The sequence below is a fragment of the Lentinus tigrinus genome (assembly GCF_003813185.1).
Source record: "Lentinus tigrinus ALCF2SS1-7 unplaced genomic scaffold L226scaffold_40, whole genome shotgun sequence".
Taxonomy (NCBI): domain Eukaryota; kingdom Fungi; phylum Basidiomycota; class Agaricomycetes; order Polyporales; family Polyporaceae; genus Lentinus; species Lentinus tigrinus.
The window spans coordinates 201,917-217,862 of NW_027137949.1; the positions used below are offsets into that span (position 1 = coordinate 201,917).

General features: G+C 57.7%; 9 protein-coding genes across 9 annotated transcripts; 6 read left to right on the forward strand and 3 right to left on the reverse strand.

The window, feature by feature from the left end:
- Positions 1-2,470: 2,470 nt before the first annotated feature.
- L226DRAFT_575053 (uncharacterized protein) lies at positions 2,471-4,003 on the forward strand (the record flags this gene model as incomplete). Its single annotated transcript, XM_067685142.1, has 1 exon — positions 2,471-4,003. One exon carries the CDS (start codon positions 2,471-2,473, stop codon positions 4,001-4,003), a length of 1,533 nt encoding a protein of 510 aa, XP_067530723.1.
- A 266-nt stretch (positions 4,004-4,269) lies between these two features.
- On the reverse strand, positions 4,270-4,661 carry L226DRAFT_575054 (uncharacterized protein; the record flags this gene model as incomplete). Its single annotated transcript, XM_067685143.1, has 2 exons — positions 4,270-4,475; positions 4,532-4,661. The coding sequence occupies 2 exons, from the start codon at positions 4,659-4,661 to the stop codon at positions 4,270-4,272; spliced, it is 336 nt and encodes a 111-aa protein (XP_067530724.1).
- A 435-nt stretch (positions 4,662-5,096) lies between these two features.
- L226DRAFT_575055 (uncharacterized protein) lies at positions 5,097-6,115 on the reverse strand (the record flags this gene model as incomplete). Its single annotated transcript, XM_067685144.1, has 3 exons — positions 5,097-5,192; positions 5,255-5,566; positions 5,618-6,115. 3 exons carry the CDS (start codon positions 6,113-6,115, stop codon positions 5,097-5,099), a joined length of 906 nt encoding a protein of 301 aa, XP_067530725.1.
- Positions 6,116-7,276: 1,161 nt separating this feature from the next.
- On the forward strand, positions 7,277-8,218 carry L226DRAFT_470639 (uncharacterized protein; the record flags this gene model as incomplete). The annotated part of the gene is made up of 1 exon (XM_067676321.1): positions 7,277-8,218. One exon carries the CDS (start codon positions 7,277-7,279, stop codon positions 8,216-8,218), a length of 942 nt encoding a protein of 313 aa, XP_067530726.1.
- Positions 8,219-8,497: 279 nt separating this feature from the next.
- On the forward strand, positions 8,498-9,394 carry L226DRAFT_470691 (uncharacterized protein; the record flags this gene model as incomplete). The annotated part of the gene is made up of 1 exon (XM_067676327.1): positions 8,498-9,394. One exon carries the CDS (start codon positions 8,498-8,500, stop codon positions 9,392-9,394), a length of 897 nt encoding a protein of 298 aa, XP_067530727.1.
- A 268-nt stretch (positions 9,395-9,662) lies between these two features.
- L226DRAFT_526173 (uncharacterized protein) lies at positions 9,663-10,217 on the reverse strand (the record flags this gene model as incomplete). The annotated part of the gene is made up of 3 exons (XM_067679036.1): positions 9,663-9,710; positions 9,761-10,051; positions 10,104-10,217. The coding sequence occupies 3 exons, from the start codon at positions 10,215-10,217 to the stop codon at positions 9,663-9,665; spliced, it is 453 nt and encodes a 150-aa protein (XP_067530728.1).
- Positions 10,218-11,280: 1,063 nt separating this feature from the next.
- On the forward strand, positions 11,281-13,386 carry L226DRAFT_575059 (uncharacterized protein; the record flags this gene model as incomplete). The annotated part of the gene is made up of 5 exons (XM_067685145.1): positions 11,281-11,734; positions 11,806-11,994; positions 12,166-12,515; positions 13,215-13,272; positions 13,328-13,386. The coding sequence occupies 5 exons, from the start codon at positions 11,281-11,283 to the stop codon at positions 13,384-13,386; spliced, it is 1,110 nt and encodes a 369-aa protein (XP_067530729.1).
- A 1,034-nt stretch (positions 13,387-14,420) lies between these two features.
- L226DRAFT_575060 (uncharacterized protein) lies at positions 14,421-15,046 on the forward strand (the record flags this gene model as incomplete). Its single annotated transcript, XM_067685146.1, has 5 exons — positions 14,421-14,453; positions 14,504-14,572; positions 14,632-14,739; positions 14,798-14,835; positions 14,887-15,046. The coding sequence occupies 5 exons, from the start codon at positions 14,421-14,423 to the stop codon at positions 15,044-15,046; spliced, it is 408 nt and encodes a 135-aa protein (XP_067530730.1).
- Positions 15,047-15,408: 362 nt separating this feature from the next.
- L226DRAFT_575061 (uncharacterized protein) lies at positions 15,409-15,868 on the forward strand (the record flags this gene model as incomplete). The annotated part of the gene is made up of 2 exons (XM_067685147.1): positions 15,409-15,435; positions 15,506-15,868. The coding sequence occupies 2 exons, from the start codon at positions 15,409-15,411 to the stop codon at positions 15,866-15,868; spliced, it is 390 nt and encodes a 129-aa protein (XP_067530731.1).
- Positions 15,869-15,946: the final 78 nt, after the last annotated feature.

The window sequence follows — 15,946 nt, forward strand, 5'->3', positions numbered from 1 at the left end:
GACGCTGTGACCTCAAGCTGCATTGAAACGATCAGTCAAGTCCTTAGCATTCTCAACAGCAATAGGCATGCGTACCCGCAACTTCACTTTGTTCGAACACCTATTCCAGCGGTCCCGATACTCGGACCTCAGAGCCTCGTGTGCCTCCCCCTCATCATCGGACCCGCTCCCACCTTCTCCAACCGGTGCCTCCTCCTCGTCATCGGACTCCAACTCGGGGTCCGGATCCCCTTCCGGCGTTGCGGCGTCAACGGCATCCAACGCAGACGCGGACGCCCCAATGGCCATGTCCAGCCGGCGCAGGTCCTCTCCGACGATGCGGTCATGGACTCCTGCGCATGACAGTTCCCACCGCAACACAGGGCGATCCTCTCCAATCGCCGCCGTTAGCTCCTCGGCAGAGAGACCAGACTGTGGTTTCCAGCGCACCACAAAGGGCCGGGCACGCGCATCCACCGGGGAGTCGCCTGGATGTCCAATCCAAGTGACTTCCACAGACGCTGTCTTCTTGAACTCATGAGCGAGATAGTCGTTGTACTGACACCATCATCATCACCATGTATCCCTTTCCTGAGCAATGTCACTCACCTGCGCATCTATCCATTGATATACCTCGAAGGAGGGCAAAGACCGCAGCCTAACCCACGGATGCGAGCGGTCCGGTTCATCGAGGAAAAACGGCAGGTCCTTGGTCGGACGGCTACTGGGCATGGGTCTGAGATGATGCATAGACAGCAGGGCCACGCGTAAATGGGTTCTTTCGTCGACTGGCCGTGGACCAGCGGGGAGTGATGGTGTAGCAGTGGAGGACGTATCATCGCCGCCTTTAGAGCCGTCGACTTGGCGATTCGGTGTCGAAGCCTTCCGCCCACCACCCCGAACGTAGTAGCGGTTCGCAGGACGCCCACGAGGCCGGTGCGAGCCTGCCTGGGTCGCCGCCTTCGTCTTGGGTGGCGGCATGACACCTTCCGCAATGGACTTCGGTGAAGTAGTGTAGAGAGGTTGATGTAGCGATGAGCGATTGTAGGCAGCGGAAAACCTCGATGCAGACGTGGAGGAAAGCCTCACCTAGGTATGCGACGACACTTGCAGTGTCGGCCCGCCCAATTTCGTCGACCGATGGCCAGAAGGCTGGGTCGCGTTGCCCTCGGGGTCTTGGGACCGGCAGGACATCTACGCGATCCCTAGCCCGTCGCGCGGTCTCCAATACCTGTAGGCCAGGCCGAAGTCAATTTCGGACGGTTGCCCGCAATAAGCGATTGGCCACTGACCATATTTTCGTCCCACATATTTTGTGCCGGTTGTTCGGGCCACCTAACGCGCGTGGTTCGGTGCGCGATAGACAAACATCAGCCCCCGCGCACCTAGCAGCGTGTTGACGCAATGTCAGGGATTGCAGGTTGGGGCTAACGGGCGTTGGATCCCATTGCGCACGCCAGCCATGGCGCGCAGAGTTCGCTGGCAACATGCGCGATGGGGTCCGGATGGTTGGTGACATCATGCCACGTGGACTTAGTGTGCTATATTAGACATGTCAGCGCTTGGCCGGTGGCCACCACTCGAACATTGTGGTTTCGCTGTGCGGACTTAATCTCATCTTAACTTTTACGCGTATAGGCCTACTGCACAGATCCAGATCTTCGATGACGCGCTTGTATTCAGCCGACGGCTACTTCCCCCTGGTGAAACACTAGTGAAACACTTCAGCAATCTCGGACGCGGGTCGGCTTGTATGGACTCTGCAGTGTCTGCGGTCTGCGGGCTTCCACCCAGTATAGTAGTGCGTAGCTATACGTGTCGGTGGACCTTCTTGCACGCAGGCCACATTGGACGCAAGTCACGGACGCACGGGCGCACGGACATCACGGTGCACTGACCATGTGTTACCTGTTCTCGTCCTCTCCAATCAGACAAGGTGAGTCTAGTGATCGTTGGCCCCTAGCCAGGCACAGTAAACTATGCGGCCCCCGCGCTGAGCCGCGCCCCTCCCCCTCCCCAAGCCGCAAACCCATGGAGTTCCCTATGCACGCGGAAACGCCATGTCACGTCGTTACATACCGGCTGTATACTCGCACCTCTCACGGTGTACGCATATGAGGTTGCACAGATGTGTCCGAAGCAGTGCGATATGGGGCAGTAACGAGGTACAGACATTTGTGGCTCCGCAGTGAAGAGATGTGACGACTGCGACCGGGAGTGCCGCTCAGAGTCTCTGTGAAACCAAATTCAGGCCCCCAGGATTCCGTGTATCTCCGCTGACACACTCGTTCTTGTCAGCTCGATCTTAGCCCATCCTTCCTCATCGCTCGCCCTGCACACCCAGCCTTTGGCGTTCAAGTCCACCCTTCTCTCCGCTAGAACACTCTCGCCACTGCAGCAGGAGGCACTCACGTAGGTGACATTGCCTCATCGGTGTAATGTATATGTTCGAGCGCTGAATGTATACTTGAATGTCCGCAGCAATCAACCCATGGCCAAGAAGCGGGCGAAGCGCGCACCAGCACCGTCCACACGAGTCTTCCTCCTCGCTCCAGCGCACCATATATCCCCCTTCGCCATCGTCATTCCACCGGAGATCATCGAACTCATATTCGAGGCCTATTTCGCGCACCTTTCCCCCGATGAGCTCCTCCACACGCTGTCCTGCGGAGATATCGTACCCTCTCCTACCACCGTCTCACACGCTCGAGCTCGAACATTGCTCGGCTCCGTATGCATGCACTGGAGGCGCATCGTGAAGCGTACGGCAGACTGGTGGACGCATATCGAGGTCTCTCCCCAGATTCAACTCTCGGCGTTGACTATGGCTTTGTCGCATTCCCGAAATCGCGGCCTGCACCTCGTTTTCACATTCGTCACTCCAGGGCGAGCGTATAGTGCCCGCCGCACTGCAGTTCCCACCTTCGACTTCCCACAGCAGAGCTCTCGCATCCAGCAGGCCTTCGACATTCTGGCCTCCAGTGCTCCCCGCTGGGCGTCGGTCACACTCTTCGCCGACCACGACGAGCTCACGGAGGTCTTCATTTCCGCCCTTCGCATCACGCTCGTTGATCCTTCCATGCGCCTTTCAATCTTCAATATGCCTCGGGAATACCTCTACGCCGGCGCGCCTCCTTCGAGGAGGCGCAGTCCCCGACGCATCATACCCTTTCCACCTGAACCTCTCCTGACACCTTCGTGGCCCCTCACAGCATTGTCCCTACGACGATGCTCTATATCCCCGCACCAAATGCACACGGTCATCTCCCCTAGCATGCTCCACCTTTCCCTCGACGAGCTCTTGACACCGATCAATGCGGCAGTCCTGCTCGAAGTCCTTCGACTCTGTCCGACCCTCAACACACTGCGCCTCAGCGGTTCTTTCCTCGAACATTCACCCGCCCTCGGCGTCGAGCTGACAGGGCCACCTGCCCCGCTGCATTTTCTCAACCAGCTCACGTTGGGTAGCATGGGCATTGAGGACGCACTGCTGTTGTGTCGCATTCTCGAATGTCCAGACTTGGTCAGTCTTCGCCTCGATCTCCCATGGACATTCATTGGCCATGGCGCTGCCGATTTCACTGCTTTCATCGCACACCTTGCTTGTTCAGACGCGCTTCTTCCCATATCCACGTTGCGCCAGCTCACTCTGCGAGGCCTTGGTATAGCTATTCTGACTTCTTCCTCTACTGCCGCCACCATGTGGTGCGCTTTGCCAGCACTTGTCGAGCTACACCTCAACTTTCCTTATCTCCAGATAGAGTATTGGTCGTCTTTGGTTGCTGTGGTTCAGGATGGACATTTGCCCGCTCTAGCTTACCTTACAGTCGCTGGATTATCCGCGCTGGATGTGCAGGATTTCGTCTTGGCTCGTCAGGCCTCCTCCATGCCGGCAGTCGCTATCACGCTAGTGACACATCCACGCGGCCCGGAAACGCAAGCACCTGGGAAATGGCTTACTTGGCTGCGCGCACATACCATTGATTTTAACGTTGTCGTAGATCCATCACGTGGTAGTTCATAATCGTATATGGGCAGTTTTCATGGCATACAGTCTAGACGATCTTCTTACCTCGTAGTCTAAGTGATGTAGCATGTCGGTGGCCTGGGATGAATTCATGCGCACAAGATACGTTGGTACTAGCGTCGGCTAGTCGGTGACCTCAGAGCTCATTTCTGAGACGCTCAGGCTGTCGCACGCATGGTAAGGACTCTCAAACCAGATTTATCAATCAGTACACTTCGGAGTGTCCGGGAAGACTATTATGACATATCGAGGGTAAGGTTTGTCTAACGCTGCCCACCTAGCGCACTAGCCGCCGCCTGCCCCTTCATGCTGTCGAGCTCTTGGCGAGTCTCTTCGCACACGCGAGCCGCCTCGCGATGCAGAGCTTGATACTCCCGGATGAGATTATCGGATGTTCGCAATGCTTCTTGTAGCAGAGCGATACGTCCCTCGCGGGCGTCCAGGAGGTCCTGAACGATTGGGCCTAGGGCTGGCGCGCGTGTCAGCAACATAAGTCGCGATGTTTGAAGCTGTGTTTTGACGCACCTGTGAGCCATTGCCTGGACATCTCACAACCCGCATTCTCCAACCTGAACGTTACGGCCGAGGGTACCACTGTAACCTCATCCGACGTCGCCGCCGCGGCCCTTGCTGCCATCTTAGCCCCAGTTTCCATGGCGCGGTCGACGTAGATATAGTGAGTACTTTCCATGGGTGTCAGTGTACGTCAGCCGTCACATCTGCGGGCACTCATTGGAACTACTCACTGGCCACACGGCAGAAGACTTGCACCGTTTGCCATGGGATGGTTGTCGCGAACCGCCAGAGACCAACCTAGTCGCATGTTGCCACCCATCGTGCCTCCGGCAAGGCCTGCGCCAAACACGACCACATCAACTCAGGCGCCCTCGGACTGCCGGGCCGGCTCCTGGCGCTGATGGAGGTAACATACACATTGCAACAGCACGGCAGCTCTCCTACATCCAGGTGCTCGAAACACCCGCACACAGCAGCAGCAGTAGCCTCAGTCTATTCGAACCGGCCACGTTGAATCTACGTTACATATACGCCTTGACCATGGCCGACGGTGACGTTCGTGGGCCGCAGCCCGCTACACGCCTTCGACCTCAGCGGTTCCCTCATGTGCTTGGCCGAAGGACCGGGAACGCGGGGGCGGGAGCAAACTCGCAGCCAAGGTGAGAGCATCCTGCCCAGGTTTACGCGGTCTGAGCTAAGTAATGCGGCTGGCGTGTTGAGCGGGTTACGTACTGGAATCATTGCCCTAAGCTCCTCGGTCATGTGTTCGATGATGTCTTCGGCCGGCTTGCGGAGCAGACCACCGTGCAGCATGGCGCCCATCTCCAGGCACATATCGAAGTGACGTTTGAAGGCTGGCCAAGCGCGATGCACTTCATCCGTTTCCTGGCCGAAATAGTCGAAGACGCTGACTATCGTCCGCAGCGCCTCGTCTTGTTCCGGGCTCAAAGCGTGGAACACCGGCGGACGGCTGACTCGTCGCCAGAAGACGTGGACGCGAGGGCGCATTTCGACCGCCTCCGCGTGCGACATCGGAATGGTATACTATGTCACCGCTGAGCTCGGTCCAAGACATATGGTTAACGATACACTCACCAGGAGGTCGCCCTCATGCACTTCGACCCACAGTCCGAACGACGACACCGGGAGGAGCATGAAGGGGTCGCTGTCAGGCTCGAAGCGGAGTCGCGCGGTCCCTGGGCGGGGGTTGGCCGTTTCTTCACCCACTCCCGGGGCGTGCTGCTGGGGCATCTCGCTTGCTTCGCCGACTAACATTCGCTCGCCATCATGCGGCCGGCATTGATCTTCCTCGTCGTCCTCGTCGCCCTCGTCGTCCTCGTCGCCCTCGTCGTCCTCGTCGCCCTCGTCGTCCTTGTCGTCGTTGCCGTCCTCGCTGATCGTACTCACCAGCCTTGCGGCGGGGGTACTGGTTGGACTGACTGTTCCTGGCACATGTCGGCGCATGGCGTCGAAGTCTATGGGTTGCCGAGGGTTGAACCCCGGGGGAAATTCGATTCGCCTAGCATTGTTGAGGCCGACCCACGGCTCATTCAGTCCGATATCCATGTCCGTAATGTCGCGGGAGGAGCTCATGGCGGATTGGAGTGCCTCCAAGCGGTGATCAACGGTGGGAGAGGTGAGGATGCACAAATTGTCATGGTACCGTGCTTATGGAGTTGATATAAGTACTTGCCCTCGCCGTCAGCAGGCAAGACCCGATCATTTGCTTGTACTCGCGCGCCCTCATCGATGGATAAGTACGGGGCACTCCAGATCTCGGTCATCGGCGCGAGCGCCATATTGCACTCTGCCACAGACAGCCAGAAAGACCAGGAGGCCGCGTGTACTGCGCAGTAAATAGTAAATACTTACATATCACAGATCCTGAGCCAATTCCGAACAGGGCTGCTCACTTCCTCCGGACGCCGGTCGCTGGACGCGTTCTGAGCTCGTTGATGAAGCTGATGGGCGCAAGCGACATTCACCAAGGACCTTCTCCAAACTCGCCCCACGTAGTCCTCCCGTCGCCTGCATGCATACCTGCTTGCGCAATGCCAACGATAGTGAGCGCTGTTTCTTGAGTTCTTACAGCGTCTTTTCCTGGATCAGATGTGACCTTGCCAGCCGATTCGCCTTGAGGCTCGCTTGTGACTGGCCGCCGATCGGAATCCTACTCACCCAATCAAGCGACAACGTACGTCATCTGCGCCCACATACCGAGCTTATTTTCTTTGATTATCACATAGCAAACGACATCAGGCACAACATCGCGTGAGATGTGAGGGGTTAGATTTAGTGCTGCGGCACCCCGATTCCACCTGCCCAAGTGTCCTGCAGAACTCGTACAAGTCTCCTGCACGCACGCAGGTTGCGGATCGTCGGCTTCAGCACTGCGCCCTCTCGGTTGGGACATCAAGAACCGGGCCTTCTGGGCCTCAATCGCGACATCACTCACCCTGTTCCTTGTTTGATGAGCTAGCGGGGCTCTCGATCGGTCGAGCGGCCCCAACGTTCTCCCCGCTTGTCATGCAGCGTGAGACGGTCGTACGCGTGCATGCGCGGCACTGGCATCCGTGCCGACGTGACATTGGGTGCGTGCCCTCACCTCGCCGCCTTCGATACTTCCGCGCAAGCTTGCGCAGGTGTCGACCGAACGCCGCCTCTGTCATTCTTCCTCTTCGCTGCTCAGCTCATGCACTGGGCGTTACAGGCCCTCCACGGACGCTGTTTCCTCTCGCAAGGCCCATCACCGTCATGTACCCCGCGCCATTCCCTCTCGCTCGCCTCTCCCCCACTTTCTGTCAGGACGTTGTCATCGCCATTTCAGCCCACCTCGACATCGACTGTCTCCTAACTCTGCGAGCGGCGAGCAGAGTCGGGGACCAGCTCCTCGCCGCAGAGATCACGACTCGATGCCGCAAGCTCTTCCGCGGCATGCTCGACGACTACGAGGCCTTCGTGCGCGAATTAGACATGACGTCGTCGGTCATTGGCTCCACCGCAGCCCTGCGCCTGCTCTACCCATCCACACCCCAACCTGACGAGATACATGTGTTCACCCCCAACAAACTCTTCTTTCACGTTGCGGCATACCTCGTGCATTGCGAACATTTCGCCCTCTGCATTCCTCCGCATGCCAGCGGACGTCGTGGGCACTTCGCGAAGTTGACGAAGAACGGTGGAACAATCAAGTTAGTCCAGAGTCCTTCCGCGTCCCCCCTAGAGCCGATCGTCCGCCACTGGCACACCGGGCTGTTCGCATATGTCAGCGCCAGAAGGTTCTGTGTACCCTACTCCTCCCTCACCTCCCAACGCCACGGGCTCATCAACCCCCGTTCTCTTCTCAACTATACCCACATCCCCCACTCGGTGCGCGAGAAGATTCACGATTGGAAGGGGGAACGATGGCGGTTCACAACCATGATGAAGATGACGCGGTGGAGCCGAGCCCAGTGTCGCGGCGTGGCTTCGATAGTGTGCGCGGCTGCTCGCCGGTACTTCGGAGATGCCTCTTGCCTCGGTGGCCCGACACTATCGCTTGATGACCAAGAGGTCCCCACATATCCATACGACGCGCTGGAGGAATGGACGGTCTTGTGGTGGCGCAGCGGGGAGACTTATGGACAGGCGTGCCATTGCGAAGCCCATGTGATCGACCCAGGGTATCGTGTATGTCTTCGTGTAACTCTGGTGTAACCTCTCGGTCAATCCAAACCGAGTCATACAGAACCATGGTGCGATTAGATAGTACGTCGCCCGGCATGTCAGGCACTGGACGCAATTAATTGGTGCAGTATTTGTCCGTACTATGTGTGGCATTCAATCGCATACAAGTACTCGCGAATTAATGTTCATAATAATACTATTGGACTGGACTCTCGTCTGCCATCAAACAACTAACCCAGTACTACCCTGCTTCTGAAGTTCACCTTCATGCTCGCGTTCCATCTCCGTTGCCCGGCTGCAAACCTGCTCATGTTGCAGCATGCCGACATGCCCACCTTGCTGAGGGTTCGCGCGACATGTCGCGACAACCTCACGGCCACGGCGAAGGAGCTGCACCGATATCTCCATGAACTCCTGGCTCCGCTGGTGCCCGATGTCGATGCCTTCCTGGTAACGCTACAAGCCAACAGAGCGTTCGTGGGTGGCTCTGTCGCGATGGCCTTCATGCTCCGTGACGGCTCTATCATTCCGCGCAACCTCGACATCTTCGTTGGACTACCCCGAGGGCAGCCGATGCTTCACTACCTCCTCACCCGCCAGGCCGCGGTGGATGTGACGGTGAAGCCGGCTACCGAAGCGCAGCAAAAAGCTCTCGTCAAACGCCTCAGAGCCCGTGGTGAATCCCAGTTCTACTGCACCCAGACACCTCGTGCGACCATACACCTGCATGTCAGCCTGCACGACGCAGCGCTCCTACCGGTGACGTGTGCGTGGGGTACGCCGGGCATCTGTTACGTTGGTCCACAGCACTTCGGCACACCTTATCCCTCGCTATTCTTCGCTCGGCGCGGCATTGTGGCATCGTCGTCGACGGATGCAACACCGGCTTTGCAGGGAGCTCTCGCACGGTGCTTCGACATTCGTATGTTCCCCACACAATGGCCGGACCAGGACGACGGTGTTTGTGGTTCGAGCACCGGTGTATGTCCCATGCAGGCTCGACGGCTCGATGATCAGTGGGCTCTTTGCGCACAATTTCAGCCTCTCGAGGCACGCCCGCTGTCGCCGAAGATCATTTGGCGGCTGGACGGTCGACCTTGCGGTGGTCAGTGCTGGAAGGACTTCGAGACAGTCCTGCGTTACGCTTTCAAGTGGCGCATCCTGGAGCCGCGACCGCGACATATAGAGGCGGGCCTGCGGCCTTAACCTCAGCCTCCCTGACGTGGTCTAACAAACTGGTTCGGCGGAGAGGGTGGCCACCACACCGCAATGGACTGTGCAACAGGGTGGATAGGGGAGGAATCCATAGGCCGGGGGCGAAGGCAATGCTTCGAGGGCAACGCTAGGCCGGTAGGATGGAGGAGAACGGCGGCGCCGACTGTTATAAACCGATGTAACTACTACTGTGGACTATAATTGTCAGTGTGATTGTCTCGGCGCGCACATGAAGTGTCCAGGGTCGCGAATCCGGCACCTAGGCCTCTGTTTGGATGGCTGCGTCCTGATATATAGTGAACGCATCCTGAAGAATGTCAGCTTCGGTGGGAAACACATCAATCAAGGAAATATTACCTCGTGTAGAGTTGCCCGGAGCCACTGAACGACCTCCTGAAGGTCTTCATCGACTTCCTCTACCTCCTCGAAATCCGCGACGATGATGCGCAACAAGGATGTGAATATCTCATACTGCTCCCTCTCGTCGGGGCTGTCCGAGAGTTCCCGAAAGCCGATGAGGATGTCAGAAATGATCGTCTGCTGCGATGTGTTAAGGTCGCATAGTTGTGGCCACGTATGGAGGACTTCCTGGATGCGCGCATTCCAGGCGTAGTTTTCCTCCGGCTCAGGCCCTACTGGCAGGCATAACTGTGGCAAATGAGATCATGACGCATGGAAGAGGTACTACATATGCACGCACCACCCCAACACCGTCTTCGCCGTAGGCGTACAACATGACACATGCATAAACCTCGCCGCCATCCTCATTGGGATGCGGTCTAAACTCGCTACGCTTGAGAGCTAGTAGAGCCATAATGGTGTACAGCAGCCTTAGGCGTTCTGAACACACTTACAGGATGTCAAGCGGCCAAACTTCGCATTAGTGCCATCACATCAACGTTGCGCCGGCGTTTCCGCTGCAACGACTTCGCGCTTCGCTACTCAAAGACAACAGCTTTGACAATGAACATGGTAAGCACTTCGCCCGCAGGGGCACGCTCCAAAATTTGACAGCCCACCGACGGAGTGGCGTGGTGCGCCATTGGAACACGGTTCAGATGTTTGCATACTTATCTCAGAACGTCTGGCTGCGCGCACCGTCGAAGCCTGAACGAAACTAGAACATGTAATATAACTAGCCGACTACTTACCGAGGGCTGCATGAGCGTGATCTAGCTCTCGAATCTCAGGCCGGGGACTAAGCGAATCGGGCGAGGCGGGTGCCCAGCGGCGTTTGTGATTCCCTCGACCGCATGAGGACGCTTTTGGTCGTCATATATGCACCAGAAAGTGATCTCCGAAGAACAGAGTTACCATTGAGGATGGGAGGACATGGGAGGTGGCGTGAAGTCGGGAGACCGGCCGCCTTCAGAGGCTGGGCGGCGAGCAGCGTCTACTGTTCTGATAGCGATTTCAAGGCGTCTATCAGCAGTATCGCCTATCTCGGCTCATCGGCCCCGTGCTAGTCAGTGCCCAACCTCCTTCCCTCCCGCCACCATTCACCGACGGTTCAAGCCTCTAGCTTCAACCCCCCGCCCCTGGTATCCTGTCATTACGACGGTCAGCTCGACTCCTACGTCCGCTGGTCGTCGTAGGTTAGGTGAACTTGCTGTTCAACCGAACCGTCCCTTCTTCCCCTCCCCACGACCGGACTGCGTAATATCATTGCCCCACCGGCTGCTCTTCACCGACCCAAGAGGACCCCCCTTCACCGACCGACCTACCTGGGCGCACTCTGACTCGACGAACCCGTCGTGCTGCGGTAACCCGCCTCCTTCGCCGACATCGCCCAAAGTGGACGTTCCCGCCCCAAGGTGCGTGCTTGCATATCAACGCACCACTCTCGCACTTATTCCCCACCACCACAATCATCCTCCATGGCTCGCTCTTCAACACTTGGTTCCTCTCCACCCACAATCGCGGTCCTGCCCGCTGCCCAATCGCCTTCGTCGGAGCCTGAGGTCGACGAGCTCGATCCCAGCTCGCCCCATGACTCCCCCATACCCGAGATCACCCATGGGCGTCGCAGCTTGTCCTTCAGCCCACCTCCCATCCCCACTCCGCCCGGTCTTCGCACTCCCGCCCAACCCGCGAAAACACCAACCGTTAAACATTACGCCTCTGTGCCCGACGACGCCCTTTTCAGCCCCGACGAAATCATCCTTCCCATCGGCCTCGATTTCGCGCTCGGTGACGAGCAGGTCCGAATTCTCCTCGCCCAAGCACGAGCATCGTCGTGCTCGCCTTGCGAGCGCGATGCCTGCATCTGCGACCAGAGCAACGGGCCTGGCCTCGCGTGCAGGCGGTGTCTCCAGTCGGGTTACGCTGACTGTGAGTGGATTAGCAATACGCGTAAGTGTGCGCCCTTGTTTGTTGGATGTGTAGCTAACACTCAACAACAGTGGCCATCCTTCCTCCAAATGACCCGCTGCGACAATCCCGCAACATCGACATCCATGCCATTCGTCGAGCCCAGTCACGCGGCATCCTTGTCGATCACCTCTTAGTCGTCAAGTGGCCCGCCGGCCTCCGCACTGACTTGTATGCCCCAAGTCGCCTGGAAGCCGTTCCATTCGTTCGCTCCGGCCCATGTACGCCCTGCCTTCGCGCCGGCAAGCCTTGCATTCAAACAGAGGGTCAGTCCTGGAAATGTGAGCCATGCCTGCTCAGTAGCACCTCCGGGTGCGATTGGCAGGTACAGTGCGGTGAGTTCGCTCCAACACCTGTTCTCAAGGCTCACTGACTCACGGCCTTTCTGACAGTTCTTTTGCTTGACGAGCAACGACCAACGGTTGATCGAGCGGTCGTTAACTCGCTCACCGCCAATGGTGCTGTGGTGAGCCGCCGTTCCGTTCGCCGGCAGCGTTTCCTTGTTGCACCGTCGTCCCGTCCGTCCACCTCGCGCACAAACGTAGCAGTCCCCGCCGTGGGTCCATCCACCTCCGCCGCACCCAGCCCCGGTCACCACGCTGTACCAGGCTCCGACGAATCCTCGCTGTGCAGCGCGCTTGACCGTCTGTCAGGCGCCCTTGATCGCCTGGCCCAAGCGCAAGAACACACCGCCGACGCGCAACAGGCCACGGCGTTATCCTCTGCGCGCATCGAGACCATGGTGCGTCGGGTCTGTGACGCGGTTGGGGTGGAGGCTACACGTCAACCGCGTCTTCGTGCTGCTCCCCGTCGCGTCCCTCCCAGCTCTGAAGGCGAGTAGGTACGTTTTCAGGAGCCGCGGTCGATTGTCACCGTAGTACTGTGCTCGAACACTGTAGTAGCATACGACATCTTGGTACACGCAACCCCGTAGGTCCCGACCCATGTATTTGCTTAGCATCGATTACATGCATTATAACGCAATTATGTGCCTGCTTCACTGGTGCAGTGTGCTGGTAAGATTGCAGAGCCTGGTCGGATAAGGAGGTCGGACAGGGATAAGGGGGTCGGACGGGGAGGACGGACAGAAGAGAGGTCAGTTAAGAACTGCCCGGAACGTGCAGCTCTTTTCCGGGGATGCTCATGAAGGTGTGACGTGTCAGATCGCATCCTCGAAAATGCTAACTACGCGACCGGTCCATGCGCGTAATAGGGCTAGGGTAAGCGCATTCTGACGCACCGTAGAGGGTCCACCAATGGCTCAATATCATTGACATCATGTATTAGAAGATGGCCATCGACCCAGGAATACCGTCAGCAGGTTGCGAACCGAGCCCGTCGAAGGTCCGGTTGCAAGGTCTGTGGAGGATTGGCGACAGTGGGCCCAGGTCAAATCTGCGGCGTGCCACCCAAGAAGGCTCTCGTATTCACCCGCGCGCAGGAGTACTTCAACCGCATCATCGTGACGACCATCACCCAAGCCACGAGAGACCACCAGGGTGCGTGACGAGACGACGCCTGTTTTCCTGCCGGTCTCGCTAAGCAATTCTGCAGCAACGTTTATGGTCAGCACAGAGCCCGTAACGGTGGACAGCACTTCAGAGCTTGAGTGATATACATGTCAACGTAAATGGTGAGAGTAGCGCACTCTTACAGCTCCTTTATCGTTCTGAGCTCCACATCCTCTAGCCGAACACATTGCCCTCACGTCCTCCCCCTGATTGTCTTCGAACAACCTGAGGCTCTAGTGACGATGGCAACCATGATTCTTTCAGAATCACTGCCTCGACTGCTCGGCGCAAAGCATCCCCTCTCCGTGTGTTCTCATGAGAAGACCAACGTCTTCCTGTCACCGGGCGACCCGCTATGCCACTTCGCGCAACAACACTCCTTCAGCAGTCCCTTCTGCGTGCTGCTTTCAAACATGTCACCGCGGGTTTTTCCCCCCTCGTTCGCTCGAACCACAAGCACCATCGCTTGGGTATGGCACTTCTCTCCCTACACCTGTCGTGCCGTGCGTTGGCTGACTCTGCCATGTCGGCCTTGCAGCCGCATCCCGCTTCTTCCGCACATGACTCCGACTGAAGAACAGCACTATCTTCAAGCAGACGATGATGCGCAACATCTTCACGCCCATCCTGTATCTCACGACTCGGGAATGAAGCCGCTACAGCCTTGTCAGTTCAACATGTTCGAGCTTGGGCTTGTAGCACATGCCATTGTGTCAATACGCAGGTTCGCTCTCCACGGTGTTGCATTGGACATATTGTATAGCTCGATACTTAATGAACACTCATACAATCTTTTTTCGTCAGTTTGGTATGTCAGGCGCAGGCAGCGGTGCGGGAGCTGAGCTGGTTTTGATGTAGCCAGGTATGATGGTGTTACAGCCACTGGACCGAGGTATTCAGCACAAACATGGCGCCGTTTTCCTCACTACGTGAGCCCAAGATGAGTACTTTTCATTCAGTAAGCGCGGTACAGGGAGATATTGACTCAGGCAGGAGGAATCGCGCACGAGGGCGGGAATGCCACCTGCGGTGAATGCCCGGCGCTATAAATGCGGGCAACTGCCACTGCAGTCGCCCTCCCATCTCTCTCCCCAATACCACTCCCTCCTCGTTGCTCCCCTCCCAACGCAACCACTATGTCTGTTCCGGTCGATGCCAAGTATCTCTATGTAAGTACGTCGCCGACATGGGCCCTGCAGGCGCTCATAGGCGCTCGCAGGTATTCGACTCCCTCTTCAAGTCTCGCCGTGGGGCCCGTTGCGCCCTCACTTGGCACGAGTTCACCTGCGTAAGTATAGCATCGTTGTCACCCATTGCGCCTTCCTAACCTTCAGCAAACTACTCTAGGCCATGGCCTCCGCTGGATTCGCATACGGTCCGGCCGGCCGGGGAGGCGCATCACGCAAGTTCGAACCCGTCGATGAAGAATGCAAATTGAGCCTCCGCCGCCATGAGGTGAGTCTCAATGGCGTTGCTTAGCCATGCCGCTTATGTCTTACGGTGTCGCCGCTAGCCCCACGACGGCAAACTCACAACTGTTCAACAGGACCGGTAGGTGCCCGGGCCGAGTCGTTAGCCGTGTATTGCTGAACATAACCGCAGCATCTGTTCCATCTTGAAGCGCTCGTACGGCTGGCACAAGTCCAGTTTTGTTGCCCGCCAGCCTGCGCCGGCCGCGGTGGCCCGCGACGCTGAGGGCGACGCTGGTGGCGACGCTGCTGGCGTCGCGGGCGACCACGGCGTAGAGGCGCAGGAGGAGTGAGGTCAACGAATGTTTCATATATTGTACCATAGACGCGACGCACTATACCCACCCATCTTGCACTCCACCGTCATGAGGGCGTATGGAAATGACTGACATATTATTGACACACAGGTAAGTGGATGCCCTCGTCCAACAGGCAAGTCGGTCAGCAGCGTCCGTCGGTTGGTTAGTCCGGGAAGAATGGGTGAGCATCGTCGCACACTACCCGCACACTAGCTACTAACATACTAAGTAACTTCTTTCACGTGGACGGCATCCCCCAGTCACTTGCCGCGTACGTTGACTATCTGAATCACTGGGAACTGAACTAATCAAATGAATGACCAGATACTATCAGCAAACTGGCCGCGCTGGGCGAGATGGCAACCCCGCTCGGTGTATCCTTGGTATGTCCCCTCCATCGTCCTGCAGGTTTCTCCACTGACCCGCCGCAGACTACAATGTCAACGACCTTAGGACCCGCATCGATTCGTAAGGAGGACCACAGCGACGACGAGAAGCGCGCCGCCGACGGCCTCCCCTCCACCAAACGGTGCTTCACTTGAGGATAGTCCGAAGACGACTGCGGCGCTCTTCTTCCGCAAGGACCAGCAGCGCCCGCCACCGAGCTCTAAATTGGACGAGGACACCGGCAATTCTTGCTTCCAGTCATCTCGCGACTCCGTCGAGTCTGGCAGGACGTCCACCCAGCCGTCGTCTCCACTCCCGGGGCCGTCCTTCCTGATGAGCGAGCGAGCGAGCGAGGCGATCGTGGACAGTAGAGGGGTTGAGACCTTGAGTGCGGAGGAGGTTGAGGAGCTCAAGAAGGTACGCAAATAATCTATTCGTCGATAGGAATGCCCTAAAACCCCTTTGCAACACTATACAGCCTGAGTACCAAGTTCTCTCGTCACGATT